Source organism: Populus trichocarpa, chromosome 3 (assembly GCF_000002775.5).
Source record: "Populus trichocarpa isolate Nisqually-1 chromosome 3, P.trichocarpa_v4.1, whole genome shotgun sequence".
Lineage (NCBI taxonomy): Eukaryota > Viridiplantae > Streptophyta > Magnoliopsida > Malpighiales > Salicaceae > Populus > Populus trichocarpa.
The window spans coordinates 4,700,235-4,714,631 of record NC_037287.2 but is presented as its reverse complement, the minus strand read 5'-3'; the positions used below and the strand labels follow the sequence as shown (position 1 = coordinate 4,714,631).

The window sequence follows — 14,397 nt, the reverse complement described above, 5'->3', positions numbered from 1 at the left end:
TTTGTAAAGTTGTTTGATGCACCTTTTAATAGTATAAAAATCAATTTTTGTTCGATCCAACATTGTTTTAGTGGAGAAATTCTTATCCCACTAAAAGGAGAAGGACAAACTTGTCAAATTCTCTGCACAAGAGTTAACTTGAGTTGATCCAGGTCAACGTAAAGATAAAAATGATTATTATCATAGTTTTAAAACTTAACTAGGGGATCGACCAAGTAAAGGCATGGTTCACGGATTGGGTTGACTATTGACTTTGGTTAAAATACAGATAAAAGTGGTTATTATTGTATTTTTAAAACTTGACTTAAAGGTCGCCCAGGACAAGGCTTGGGTCACAGGTTGGGTTGACCATTGACCTGGGTCAACGTAAGGAAAAAAATGATTATTATCATAGTTTTCAAACCCAAATAGGATATTGACCCAGGGTTGGGCTTGAGTCATAGGGTGGGTAGACCATTAACTCAGGTCAACGTAAAGATAGAAATGATTATTGTCATATTTTTAAAACTCGACTAGAAAGTCAACTCGAAGCAAGGCACAAGCCACGGGTATTCTAAGTATACTAGATAGTCATCTGAAATGACTAATCTTCTTTCTCTTGAAGATATTCTAAAACATTCACTTTCACCCCTAATGTGCAGATGTTGAAATTTTGGTTCAATAATGACTTATTCCTCTTGAGGTGGTATTTCTTGAATTGGTTGTTCCTCCAAGATATCAAGAGGTTGATATATTTAGGGAATGACCAAGGCATTTTCATTCATGAGAGTATTATCTTGATCTCGTGTCTCCTTCCATTGTATCATTTGAGGAATAGAACTCTCATTAGATTCATCATTTTTTATAATTCGCATTTCTTGCCTCAGCAATTCTAAGAGTGTATGAGGGACAATAAAACTTGTAGTCTTTAGAATTTTCTCTCATTTTTAGCCATGCAACAATATCTCTCATTTTTATAATGTGTTCACGCACACTTCTTGTTTTCTGATGTTTCATAGACAACTTATTCATAAGGGTGCTAGCCAATACTTTATCAGAACTAACAAATTGGCTTTGTGAGCATCATACTTAAACGGTTAGATCGCTACCACCTCTCATGTGCCATTTTTCTATAGCAAAACTTGATTCTATTAGCATAATAGGATCATTTAAACGCAATGCAAGGTCCGAATCCATACACCCTAATGTTAAAAAGATTTTGTCTTTCCAATTTGAAAAATTTTCCCCTTTCAAAAAGGGAATTCAAGAATCATTGTTCGTAAGATTATTAACAACAACTGCAATAACCTACAATATAAATAACATTTAAAAATAACATAATAATATGAAAAACATAATTATATCAAAAGAAAAATCTAAACCTTTACGTGGGTAGGTGTGCATTCAATACATAAGATTTACTTAATCACGTACATCTTGATCAATGATAAACATGAAACACCAATCAATAACTCAATTTTAAAAAAAAAAGATATTCCCCATCATTTTTCCTCTCAACTAGGCAAACTTATGTAACCTCTGATATTTATATATTCCACAAGTCACCATGTAAGAAGACAAGCTCATATAGGCTCACTCGAGCATACTTGATATAATATATTACTCTCATCATTTGTTATAGACTCTCTACACATATATTTCTCTTTTCACACACACATTTCTCTTGTATTTGTTAACTTAAGTATACGAGGGTTCCTAGTTTCTAATTATTAGTCTAGAACTCGGTCAAGAGAAACTTAATCACGTTGTAAGTTTTTCATGATGAGCACTTCATCAATACCCAATAAATGATTTTTATTCATGTTAATAATATATGAAATTATTCACAAATGTTTTTTTTTTTAATATAATCAAGATTCATGAGTTTTCACGGGAAAAAAAAAGGGATTGATTGTGAACATTTATTTTATATGAGTCCAAGAGGCCATATTTCATGCATTTGTGGTTGAACTTGAAATTTGGCTTGGCCTGACCTTTATTTTTGACCGTCCAACGGTGGGCATGCATGTGCTTTTAGATTATGCCATAAACGACGCCGTTCCAGGCTCAACTTCAACACTGACACTCCAACAATCAATATAAAGAAAATAAACCACCTCCAGAAATCGAATATTTCAAATTGAATTACTTACTCTCTTTCTTCTCCACTCGCTCTCTTGCACGGCACCTTGCGCGAGCCTAACCTAGGGTTTCTCTGCAACTCCAAAATCGAATCCCAATTCCTCTCTCTGCTTCCTCAAAACCCTAGCTAGTAGGGTTCTTGAATCAATCAATCTAGGCGAGTCTACTTTTAGGGTATTGGTAGTTAGGGTTAGGCAAGATCGTAAAAAAAGGTGGTACTTTTGCAGGTTTTTGTTTGATTAGGTCAAAAATATGTCAATGGATTATGATTATCCACCGCAAGAGAGGCAATATGGAGATAACGTCCTTGCCTTTAACCGCCATAGTGACGAAGAGCATCAGCAGCAGCAGCAGCAGCAAGAAGGTTTTTATGAGGAAGAACAGCAACAGCAGGAGGGGGACATAGGTAGTGGAGGAATTGAAAGAAACCTATCAATGAATCATCATCATCATCATCACAATCGTGACTCTTCTTCTGCAGGGTTAGTTTGTAAATTTGTAATGTTTCTGTGCATGTAGGGATTTTGGTGTTTTCTTCTTTTAGAGGCTTAGATTAAATCAAAAGCAGATTGCGGATTTCGCTGCTGAAAATGATTGTGATTGGGGAAATAATTTGTGGGTTTTTTTTTGCTGGTAGAAAACTCTTTGTTGGTGGTGTCTCCTGGGAAACTACTGAAGGTAATAATACTTTACTGTTTTAATAATTTGTTGTTTTAGAATTATTAATGTCTTGTAGGATTGAATTGAGCATTTGAATTCCTACAGTGGCTTGTATTTCGAATAGCTAACTTGTTTGGTGCAGTTTTAATTGCAAGCTTTTTCTGTGTGGCTTTGTAATACATGTGGTGTTATCTAGTTACTTTTGTGTTAAAGAATCATGGCTACATATTTTTGTTTCATTTCTTTTGGTTTTTTTGTGAAATATACGTGCCATCTTGAGGTGTAATCATTGACTTGTGGTGCTGAGTGCGCCTGATATTTCACAATGGGAAGAGTTTGGATATTGTATGTGTGACTAACAATTGAGAACTTTGTGGATTGCATTATAGATATTGAATTTAGCTGTGTAGTTGCATTATATGTAAGTCTATGGAATGGTTTTGGAAATGGTCTGTTATATTTCGTATTGGCAGGTCATACCTTGGATCAAATTCCATCAGCAATAGGAATTGTGCAACCTCTAGTATTAGTAATCTCTTATGAACACAATCTAGGGTAATTGGTTATCTGCCTTCTCAATTGCTGCAAGCTAGTTTAGTATTAGTAATCTCTTATGAACACAATCTAGGGTAATTGGTTATCTGCCTTCTCAATTGCTGCAAGCTAGTTTTCTGACACTAAGTCAAGAAATTTGAAGAATATGTGCCTTCCACCTGTGAAGGATTGCTGCTTAGTTCTACAGCATGATTACAGCTATATGGATAGGGTAGTTGTTAGCTTTCGCTTGCATGTGTACACTGCCAAAGGACTTGTGTTGTTCATAGTTCTAATGTTATTAGTACTTAAGTGAAATTGAATAGAAGATGAGGATAGATGAGAACTGATCCAGTGTCAGGTTTAACTATTTTTCATGCGTGAAATTGTGACCAATGAGCTTAAAATCAAGCAGCCATGTTGTCTTTTCTTTTTTTCATCATTTGTATATTTTCTGTTTTGTTATCCTAGGCCATTAAATTCTCCTTCAACATTTTCCACCATTTTATTGTTTCTGTTAGGCCTGTTTTGTCATCTTTTATCATAAAATTCTCCTTGGGTAGAATTGTCTCTCTTCTGTGCTAATATCTATCACATCCTTTTGGTTTCAGAAACGTTCACTAATTACTTTAGCAAGTATGGAGAAGTCATGGACTCTGTAATAATGACTGATAGACATTCTGGAAGGCCACGAGGGTTTGGGTTTGTAACATTTGCTGACCCTGCAGTTGCTGATAGGGTTTTGGAGGAAGACCATGTTATAGATGGCAGAGCGGTAACATTAACTCACTTATTTCCTGACAGCATAAGATGTTTAAGGCGCTGATAATTTTATTCATTGCTTTTTCATTATAAATGGTGGAATTCTTGGTATTTTGGAGCTTACACTGTTGTATTCTTATTCCAGGTGGAAGTGAAGAGGACAGTTCCAAGGGAAGATATGGACGTTAAAGGAGTAACAAGAACAAAGAAAATTTTTGTTGGTGGAATACCACCTTCTTTGACTGAAGGTAGCATAGCTCAATTTTCATATTGAATTTCCCTTTTTGAACGAGCTAAATTTATGTGCTCCCTTGACTGTATTTTCATATTACAGATGAGTTAAAGGAATACTTCTCTGTTTATGGTAGCATTGTAGACCACCAGATTATGCTAGATCATAAGACTGGAAGGTCTAGGGGATTTGGGTTTGTCACATTTGACATTGAAGATGCTGTAGAACAAATCTTTTCAGAGGGCAGAACACATGAGCTTGGTGGTAAACAGGTAGGTTGTATTTCTGCTGAATAGATATTCCTGTCATCCTACTGGTTGTTTATGGCATGATCTTGTGAGATTTTAATAGCTCAAGCCCTTCAATATAAATTTTAGGTGGAAATAAAGAAGGCTGAACCAAAGAGAACTGGTGGTGATTATGGCAGTACAGCAAAGTCTTATACTGGATTCAGCAATGGTGCAGGTGGCTTTGGTGCTGGCAATGGTGCGAGTGGCTTTGGTGCTGGCAATAGTTCTGTAGGTCGTTATGGTCGAAAAATGGGCAGAGGATATGATGGGTATAGTGGCTATGATGGTTATGGGAGTTATGGGAGTTATGGAGGAAACTACCCTGCAGGCACTGCTGGTTTTTATGGTGGTTATGGTGCATATGGTTATGGTTTCGGGTTTGGTGGGCCAATGATGTATGGAACTGGTGTCTATGGAGGAAGTGGTTATGGCATTCCAAGTAGTTACAATAATGCTGCCGAGTATGGTGGTGGTAAAGCATATGGGAGAACTGGTGATGATGATGGTTTTGGCAGCGGTAAAAGGTATGACAATGGCGATGCTCTTGGTGGTGGCTATGGTAGTAATAAGGGGTATGCTGGCGGTGCAAATGGTGGTGCTGCTGTTACTGGAAGGTATCATCCTTACCGTAAGTAACGAGGCAATGGCATCAAATCCTGGCAATTTCATATGAAGGATGTCATCTACATGCCTGGTAAGGGTAGGGGCTGTTCTCAGAAAACTGATGGATATTCTGTTGCAATTATCGTTTATAAGGAGACTGAATTGGTTATAGAATGTTTCTTGTAATTGTGAAAACGCAAATTCAAATTATGGTACTTGGCCCTAGGTTATCGGCTCCTTCCTTGATAGAGTTAAAAAAAAAAAAAAAAATACAACTTAGCTGGAACTCTTGTACAATATGTCAGTTTTACCGTTAGATAGAACTTTGTTTTAAACTTGTGTTGAGTTGATCAATGTCACTGACCACTCTGTGCACCAACCACCAAGGTTTATTGCACCAATGCTGCTAACCATTGTTTCGAGGATCTGTTTATGTACATGTATTTATTTGATATTTCTGGAATTAATTTCAGTCAATTAATCATATAATTTAATTAATGAGGTCTCTCTGTCTGCTATCGTAAGTAAGCATATTTAAGCCCCTCTTTGATAGTGTGGTCCAAATGGATATTTGTAAAATTTCAATTTTTTTATTTAAAATTATTTATTTTTATGTTTTAGATTATTTTGATAGTTGATATAAAAAATAAATATTAAAAAATAAAAAAATATTATTTAAAAAAAATAATTCGTAAAGTAACTATTATTTTTTTAAACACACTCTAAAATTGAACCCTACAGAGGAATGGAATCTGTAATGGAAAGATGATACATAAAATTGTGTATTTTAATTAAAGATTAAAGTGGGAAGTCAATGTGTTTTTAGTAAGAAGTTAAAATAGATACAAATACAAATATTTTATCTTAATTGTTTTTATTTTATTTTATATATTGTCTTATATTTATCATAAGAGGTTTCCTATTACATATAATGCATGATGTAAACATAACTAATTCATCTTAAATTTAATTGGAAAAAAATTAAAAATAAATAACAATAATCTCTTGGATGTATTATGAAATTATATAAACCATCCAAATGATTTATTATTGTTTAAAAAATAGTTAAACTATTTTTAAAAAAAAATGAGAGATGATATTAATTAAATATTAAATAAAAAACAAAATAATAAAAAAAAGCTAGGTATTAATATTTATATAAATTTGTGAAAATTCAAATAAATATTTGTAACAATTCCAATGATTTACATTATCGAGTAAAAAGTATATTTTTAAGTCCAAATATCATGCTTTTATTCATGTATTTTATTCTTTTGGATGAAAACATGTTTTTTTTTTTTATATTAAAAGCAAAGTTTTTTTAAATTAAAACTTATCTATATTTTTTATGTGATTGTATGAAAAAAATAAAAGAATGATTAATTTGTGAAAATTATATAAATGTTTACAATAAAGAAATAATAAAATATATATTTTATTCTCATTGAATATTCCACAATAAAGTTGTTTTTTTAAATTATATATATTAGATTCATATATAATTATTCATAAGACAATTTCTAATATTACCATAAAATCTATAATCTTATTTAAAAGTTATGACATCACCGAACAATTTTATAAACATTATCTTAAAAGAAATTTATAAAAAATAATTAATTAACAAAAAAAATAAAACATGATGGATCAAAATTCTCTTAAAAAAACAAGGCATACCTGGCCTGAAAGCAAAAAACCTAAGAGCCTAGGCTTGGAAGCAAAATGACTAGGCACCCTAGGTTTGGAAGCTAGGCTCATGTGTTGGATTTTTTTTTTAAAAAAAAGGATAGACGATATATTTTTACCTATTAAAAAAGAAAAAAGAGATGGATAAAATTTGGTTCGCCTAAGCAAATGATATTCCATTTATTGTTTTTTTTTTTGTCATATCTATTGATTGGAAAATGAAGTTCGAGTTTTTAGCCTTAAAAATCTAATTTTTAACTTGTTTTCACATAAAAAAAATACCTTAGAAAAACCTAGAAACTTTAGTAAGCCCATTTTAACTCTAAATCACCATCTAATCACCCTAAAAATTAAAAAAAAAATCAAATTGAATCTAAAAAACTTCATGGGCCTTGATTTTTTTTTTTACGTTTTAAAATAAAAAAAAACACCTTTTATTGAACTCCATTATTTAAGATCAACCTATTGATATCGAGATTGATCTTTGTTTGTAATGTTTGTAACGAAATAAAAATTCAGCATGAATACATTGACGAAAACATTGCTGGAAAGACAATGGACAATGACAGTCCATGGAACAATGTCAGATTCAGAAATAGTGGCAGAATCGGTAGCATTGACCTATGCGAGTAGTGTGCTGATTCAAGTTTGGACTTGGACAATGGATAGTCTAAGGCAAACAACAAACACAACAGACTCGGTAGCATAGACTGACAATTACACAACAGTGTAGCTAGTTGTTACGACAATTACGATCATGACTTTATGAGAGAAATGAGTGTCCAGATTATGAGGGCATAACTATTGAACATGAGAGCATGGTTGGGATTACTCCTCAAAACACTAAGATCATGAGTCAAAACCACTCATTAAGTTCATAGGAATATGGGGGAGAAAGTGTCCTACTACTTCTTATGACGATTATATATAGAGAGATCACTTATATTTATAGAAAGACTCATGTGACAGTTGTGTAAGTGATCATTAAATTAAAAATCACCAAGTTATCCTATATAGGGAATGTGATATCATGATCTTAATTATATGTTGGCTTAATCAAGGGTAAAAATAAAAATATATTGGATATAATATAAATTATATTAAGGTATTTGAGTAATAAAAAAAGGATTCACCATCTAGGTGAATTAGAAAAAAATATTCCATATTTTCTCTAATAGTATTAATTGAGAAATACCTACAAAAGGTGGAATAAGATTTCAAATCTTATTCAAATAATCAATGACTATATTTTTTAGAACAAATATGATTTGATAGAGCAAACACACTACGTGCTCAAATGTTTAAATCAAAATATTCTTGATGAAGGGATAATAATTACATTGAGTAAATAATCACTAAAAGATTAAGTTCAACAACATATGATATTCCAAATATTTAGGAGATTATGACATGTTATTAGATAATATACTCGATATTCATATATAAATTAATCAATTTATAAAATTTGTAATAAATTAAATTGTTTAATTTATTTATCCTATTTTTATTAGGATTTTTATTTATATTAAGACCAACATATTAGAAATTTAATAGGTAAGACACATTAAAAGTCAATGATATAAAATCAAACTAGGATGATTAATCAAATATAACTTGATTATAACTAAGTTTTAGAAATTATGGACTAGAAATCAATTTATAGTTGGGATTACAATATTTAGACTTATAAAAATCAATATTTAGACTTATAAAAATCCATAAATTTCTAAAACAATCCTGAAATAAAATATATGATATTTTTCATGAATTAAACGAAAGATTGAGTATTTCTATAAATAAAATTCTTGGTTTTACATTTTTTTTAATCAAAAGATCAAAGAGAAACATATTATATACATCAGATACACCTATACAAATAGGCAAAGTAGAGAAAAGAAAGACCTAACACTCAAGCATTACAATTCATCTCTCTTAAAAGAGTTTAAGAGATTTTTGAATTAGTGATTTGAATGAATTGTTATTTGAGATTGAACAATTGAATAATTTGTGGTTTGCGACAACCTAACCTTAAAGAGTTTATCTAACCCAGAAACAAGGAAATTGTGATCTTCAGGTAATCTTCTTACAAACCCTAAATACTCTATATTGTCTAATGAGATTCTTAAAACTCTCAAGAAATTTTAAAATTAATGTTTCTATTGTGTTTATATATTTTGAAAATTCCAACAATCAATTTAATTTGTAGAGGGAAATAGAACTAAACCTTCTAATCAATTATATAAACTCTTGTTATTGTGGTCAATTGCTTTATCTTAATTAATCATGATTTTTAGTTGATTTTAATATTCACGATTAATTGCAACCTTCATTTTCGTGTTTAGTTGCAAATAGATATTGTTTTTATTTACAATGTGTGTTCTTAGTTTTATTGCAAACAAGTTTTATAAATGATGCGACAAATTTGAATAAATAAATAAATGGTGTATTTTTTTTCTTGCCTCAAAATTAATTAATTACTCGAATTTAGATTAGTTATCTTACTATACGTGAAATTTTGGTAATCTTGTTCAATATCAAGATATTAAGGTCACAGTCCAGTTACAATCCCTTCCTAATGAAAGAAATTTTTTTTTTTACCTATAGAAGCTGAATGGTAAGAGCTTGAGATCAAGAGATTTGTTTTTCTTGTGATTCAGATTCGAGCCCTGTAATTGCTAATATGATGGCTATCAGAGATTTATATAGTCGTTAACTTCAAGGCTCGTGAGATTAGTTAAGGTGCGTGCAAGTTAGCCCGAACACCCATGTTAATAAAAAAAAATTAAAATTAAAATTGCATTTATTGTTGAAATGAAAAAAAAAAAAGAAGAAAGAGAGAACCCCCTATTTTTTTTTCTTCTAAAAAGTCAATTTCCTCCATTTCAATAATTGACGGAGATTGAATGTCTTTATTAATTGGTCTCATTTGGCATTCTTCCAATGAAGGGGGGAAATTGAATAGAATGAAAATAAGGGGAGGAATGACCTTTCCATAAAACTACAGGGACCAAAATTAGCTATTCTCTTAAAAAATGAAAAAGAAAAGGGAGCGGACCCCTTAACTTCACTGACCCTCTATCTTTTTCTTTATCCCCTTGCTAACATGCAGAGGTTGCATAGAAACGCGAGCTTAGCTTTGGTTTGGACACAGACAACCGTTTAAAGTGAAAGGGAAGAGAGCAGTAACAAGCGAACAAGGAAGGGACTATGTCCTTGTTGCTTAAGGCCAGCAACGGTCATCTCTTCTTATCATCATCAATTGCTTCCATGGCAACGTGTTCAAGCTTCTGCGCTCAACTTCCCATCCATTTTAGACCAATACCCATCGCTTCTTCTTTTCCCACTAATCAACCTTTCAAGCCCTTCTCTGCCCAAGCTTCAATTTCTCCTGCTAATGGTATTTTTTGCTTTGCTTCTTCTTCTTCTTCTTCTTTATGTACAATTCAGCAACTTGAGCTGCGAAACTTTATGGGGTTTGTGTTTTAATCACGCCAAACTAGGTTGAATTACTATTATGTCAAGGATTCAGAAAGTATTAACAGGTGGCTCCTTGGCTTTTCCCGCTTAATTCACTTGTTTAGTAATTGAAGTGTTTGCCTTCAAACTTGAATGGGATTTGAAAACTGCATTTGCGTGGAGATTGCAGATTGAGATTCATTTCATGATGTCTTTCAAGTTGAGCAACGAGAGTCAAACCAGAAACATTAGTCCTTCCTGCACATGTATTCTTTTTTTTTTATGATAAGAACAAATTGAGAATTTACATGGTGTGATCTGATACAGATAATGATATTTGTGACCGTAAATTTTATACAAAACGTATGGAAATAGACATTGTGATGGATGGATGAAGTGGGGCACAGTGCAAATACACATTGGTACTAGAACTGCAAAATTAGCAGTATGGTTGCTATACAGGACAAGCTGCTTCGTTTTGCATGTATACCAAGATAATGAATACATGTTGAAGGATGGGGTTGTTAGTGCTAAAGCAATGTGCCTGTGGATACAGAATTGTTTGTGAGCATGCTTGGTCTGTAAAATTCTTGAATCTGACCAGAGGTTTCAAAAGCAATAGTTTTATGCAACTGCAAATGGAACTAGCACTGTGCAATGGCACATGCACATTGAACATCGAAGGTATTGTTCTTCGTATCTTCAAAATGGAAAATGACGAGGTGTCACAAACCTGTTAGAGTGCAGCAGTGCCAGGAGACAAACTGTTTACGATGATGATGTGCCGGGGGCAGTCTCACTGTGACCGCCTTCTTGTTAGAATACCTCATTAATTTGTTTGTTCATAATAAAGCATGGGTTTTATATTTGAACTATGTTCTAACAGATAATCGTGATTGTATTTAGCTATCAGTTAAGCTGCTTTTCATGTATAAAAACATGTTTTTGGTGTATTTACCCTCTCTAACCAAACCCTTTTCTGAATTTGCAGATGGTGGCTCTCCAAATACTATTGGCTTTCTAGGCCTTGGAATTATGGGTTCTCCAATGGCTCAGAATCTTATAAAATCCGGGTATGATTTATTTTGTTGTTACTCTGTTTGAATGACAGAATCAAATGGATGCAGTGTATTTTATTTTTGCATAATCAGGAACTACAGAAGAAAAAAAATAAAATAGCTATCAGATTGGGCTATCTTGAGCCAATTTTATTTTCTGGACTGTTTAGTTTAATCCCATACTTGGCATTTTGTAGGTGTGATGTGACTGTTTGGAACAGGACCAAGAGCAAATGTGATCCTCTCATCAGCTTGGGAGCAAAGTAAGCACTTAATGTACATACAGCCTATGAAGTAAATGATTTTTGGAATTTCGAAATGGTCATGGACTACCTCCAAATGGGACGCTTGAAACAAGTGAAATTAGGATGACTCAGCATTCATTTTAATTCCGGGAGCAGGAATCTAGCTATTTTTTAATTGCTCTTGATGCTTTCATCTGCAACTCTTCAGAGTGCAATCTTTTACAGATTGAAGCAGGGAAGAAATCTTACAAATTGTTTTCTTATGCAGATATAAGCCTTCTCCCGAGGAAGTAACTGCAGCCTGTGATGTCACATTTGCAATGCTTGCTGATCCAGAATGTGCAGTGAGTATGTTTTATTTTAATTGCCTCCTAAGTATTTCATTCTGGGAAGCCAATAGTAGCCTTATTTCAGGTGGAGGTTGCATGTGGAAAGCATGGAGCTGCAAGTGGTATGGGTCCAGGAAAAGGGTATTCTCTCCTTGTTCTTTCTCATTATAGGGAATTTATATGTTCTTCAGATCGTTTCCCATTGGTCATTGCTCCTAGCTTCATACTAGAACCACCTTCTGTGAATACTTGATTATGTCGTTGCTTGCTCAACATTCATTTGAGCATTTCAATGTGCAAGTTGCTAGCTGCTGGTGTTCATTTTGGAGAATTAGCCACTTCTTAACAGAACTTAAAAGATCCAACTTATATGTTGATACAGAAGTATCATCTGGTGGGTACTAGTTGGCTTAGCTCAAAAATTCACCTGGCACGGTACCACCATACCAATCATTCTAGTTTCAATTCCCAAGAGGGGAGGTGGGAGGTATTTGGGGAGGCTGATTCCCTCGTGTAGCTCAAGGTCAAGGCCCACTTAAACTTCTACTGAACCAAAAGAAAACAGAGAAGTATATCCTAGAAACTGCCTTTCATATGGTTCCTTTTCTTATTTAATAGCATGAAGATCCTTCCTAATACCTTGTAAGAGTCAAGTGCTTGCTAGTACATTCACCATTCACAATTGATTTTCAACAGAGATAAAATCCTAAATCCACACCTGGTTTGGCTTGGATCAGAGGATATATGAGAATGGATAAGGATTAACAATGCATTATTCTCAGCTGGTTTTCTACATTTGCCTTATTGAAGCTATTTTTTTTTCTCTCTATCTTCCTAAGTCACATCTGCCTGCATGATGGACAGGTATGTGGATGTTTCAACTGTTGATGGTGGGACTTCTAAATTGATTTGTGGACATATCAAAGCTTCCGGGGCATCATTTTTGGAAGTGAAAATCTGTTCTCACCGCAACTATTCTTACTGAAACTAAGACATGTTCGATCAAGTTGCATGATAACCATTTTAAGAGAACTTCCAGTAACCTTTACATTATTTTCCTGTAGGCTCCTGTTTCTGGCTCAAAGAAACCAGCAGAAGATGGGCAACTTATATTTCTTACTGCAGGTTGAAAGTGATTTTAAATTTGTCCTCCCTCCACAAGTTCAAATTTATGGATGATGTAGAGACTACTGAAATTTTAAAAGTTTCTGGTCACTAATAAGATTGCTTCATACCTCTTCCGCAATATTGTTATTGTCTGCTCGTATTTTTTCCTATACTTTTTTTTTTTATCTCTGCTGCATAACATAGTGAATCACTTGCTAGAAACTGAAGCATAATGTGCTATCTTTCAGGTGACAAATCTCTGTATGAAACAGTCGCTCCGTTCTTAGATATCATGGGGAAGGTACTGTATCCTATTTTTCTCCTGGAAACTAATCACACTTTATTGTTCACATGGATTTTTTGATAATATCCAGTCAAGATTTTACCTTGGGGAAGTCGGAAATGGGGCTGCAATGAAACTTATTGTCAACATGATCATGGGCAGGTTCTACCGAGTTCCTTTTGTCAATTGTTTTCTGTTTTGCTTCTGTGCTGGATTATATTGTGACACCTGGTGTTTTCAACAATTTGCAGTATGATGGCAACCTTTTCTGAAGGATTGCTTCTCAGCGAGAAAGTAGGACTGGACCCAAATGTACTGGTTGAGGTATTTGTGAACAGAAAATCTTGTTAGATTATGTCGTGTCACTTGTCATCAAATCCCATGAAGATTAACTGAATTCATACTCTTGTTTGCTTTTTATTGGATTATTCTTGTTCTTTCTATCTCATTCGAACATGCACAATGATAATCATTGCTCTGCCGTTTCTCTGGAAAATAAATGAAGAAACTCGTTGATTTTCAGTCTGCTTTATTTCTTCGTCTGCGTTTGTTTGTGTATGAGAGAGAGAGATTCTGAATGATGCTTAACTAAAATTCCTTGGTCAAAATGAATCAAGGTGTTGCACCCTTCTTGTTCAATAACAGCACTTAATGGAAGAGTACATCCAAAATGGACCTCATTTGTTAGGTGTTCTGGCTTGAAAAACTCTTAAAATTAAAGCGTGCACTCTTCTTCCTTGTCTTTGTTGGTAAAACTAAAAGCCTCTAGTATATAGAATGATGTTATCTTTTTTATTTTATTTTATTTTGTTGTTTTTGAAGGCATCTATTGAAGCCTCTTAGGAATCTTCTTACATAGGTGAAATTGCAGGTAGTGTCTGAGGGTGCCATTAGTGCACCGATGTATTCGCTGAAAGGTCCATCAATGGTCAAATCTCTATACCCCACTGCTTTTCCCTTAAAGCATCAGCAGAAGGTTTGTAGATATTCTAAATTGCAGACACTATTTAAATCAACGCTGTCATCTCAAA

General features: G+C 33.5%; 2 protein-coding genes across 3 annotated transcripts in view; both read left to right on the top strand.

Annotated features, from left to right (window-relative positions):
* The first annotated feature begins 2,100 nt into the window (after window positions 1-2,100).
* On the top strand, window positions 2,101-5,537 carry LOC18096800 (heterogeneous nuclear ribonucleoprotein 1). Its single transcript, XM_006385360.3, has 6 exons — window positions 2,101-2,603; window positions 2,759-2,799; window positions 3,927-4,090; window positions 4,223-4,325; window positions 4,412-4,581; window positions 4,687-5,537. Exons 1-6 carry the CDS (start codon window positions 2,374-2,376, stop codon window positions 5,233-5,235), a joined length of 1,257 nt encoding a protein of 418 aa, XP_006385422.3. The 5' UTR covers window positions 2,101-2,373; the 3' UTR covers window positions 5,236-5,537.
* A 4,419-nt stretch (window positions 5,538-9,956) lies between these two features.
* Window positions 9,957-14,397, top strand: part of LOC112327026 (glyoxylate/succinic semialdehyde reductase 2, chloroplastic) — a 31,545-nt gene continuing 27,104 nt past the window's right edge. Inside the window, exons 1-11 of one of the 2 annotated variants that reach the window (XM_052451089.1) lie at window positions 9,957-10,285; window positions 11,336-11,417; window positions 11,600-11,665; window positions 11,916-11,991; window positions 12,062-12,117; window positions 12,841-12,925; window positions 13,041-13,101; window positions 13,332-13,384; window positions 13,458-13,528; window positions 13,618-13,690; window positions 14,238-14,342. In XM_052451089.1, coding sequence (XP_052307049.1) covers window positions 10,096-10,285; window positions 11,336-11,417; window positions 11,600-11,665; window positions 11,916-11,991; window positions 12,062-12,117; window positions 12,841-12,925; window positions 13,041-13,101; window positions 13,332-13,384; window positions 13,458-13,528; window positions 13,618-13,690; window positions 14,238-14,342 — 918 coding nt within the window. In that variant the 5' untranslated portion in view covers window positions 9,957-10,095. The remainder of the gene's footprint in view (window positions 10,286-11,335; window positions 11,418-11,599; window positions 11,666-11,915; window positions 11,992-12,061; window positions 12,118-12,840; window positions 12,926-13,040; window positions 13,102-13,331; window positions 13,385-13,457; window positions 13,529-13,617; window positions 13,691-14,237; window positions 14,343-14,397) is intronic. The other variant, XM_024598242.2, reaches the window with a different exon arrangement.

Excerpts from the sequence above, each read along its gene's own strand:
- LOC18096800 (XM_006385360.3), top strand. The coding sequence starts at position 2,374 with ATGTCAATGGATTATGATTATCCACCGCAAGAGAGGCAATATGGAGAT. Across the intron at positions 4,326-4,411 it reads ACCACCTTCTTTGACTGAAG|ATGAGTTAAAGGAATACTTC; the intron begins GTAGCATAGCTC and ends TTCATATTACAG. Across the intron at positions 4,582-4,686 it reads ATGAGCTTGGTGGTAAACAG|GTGGAAATAAAGAAGGCTGA; the intron begins GTAGGTTGTATT and ends TATAAATTTTAG.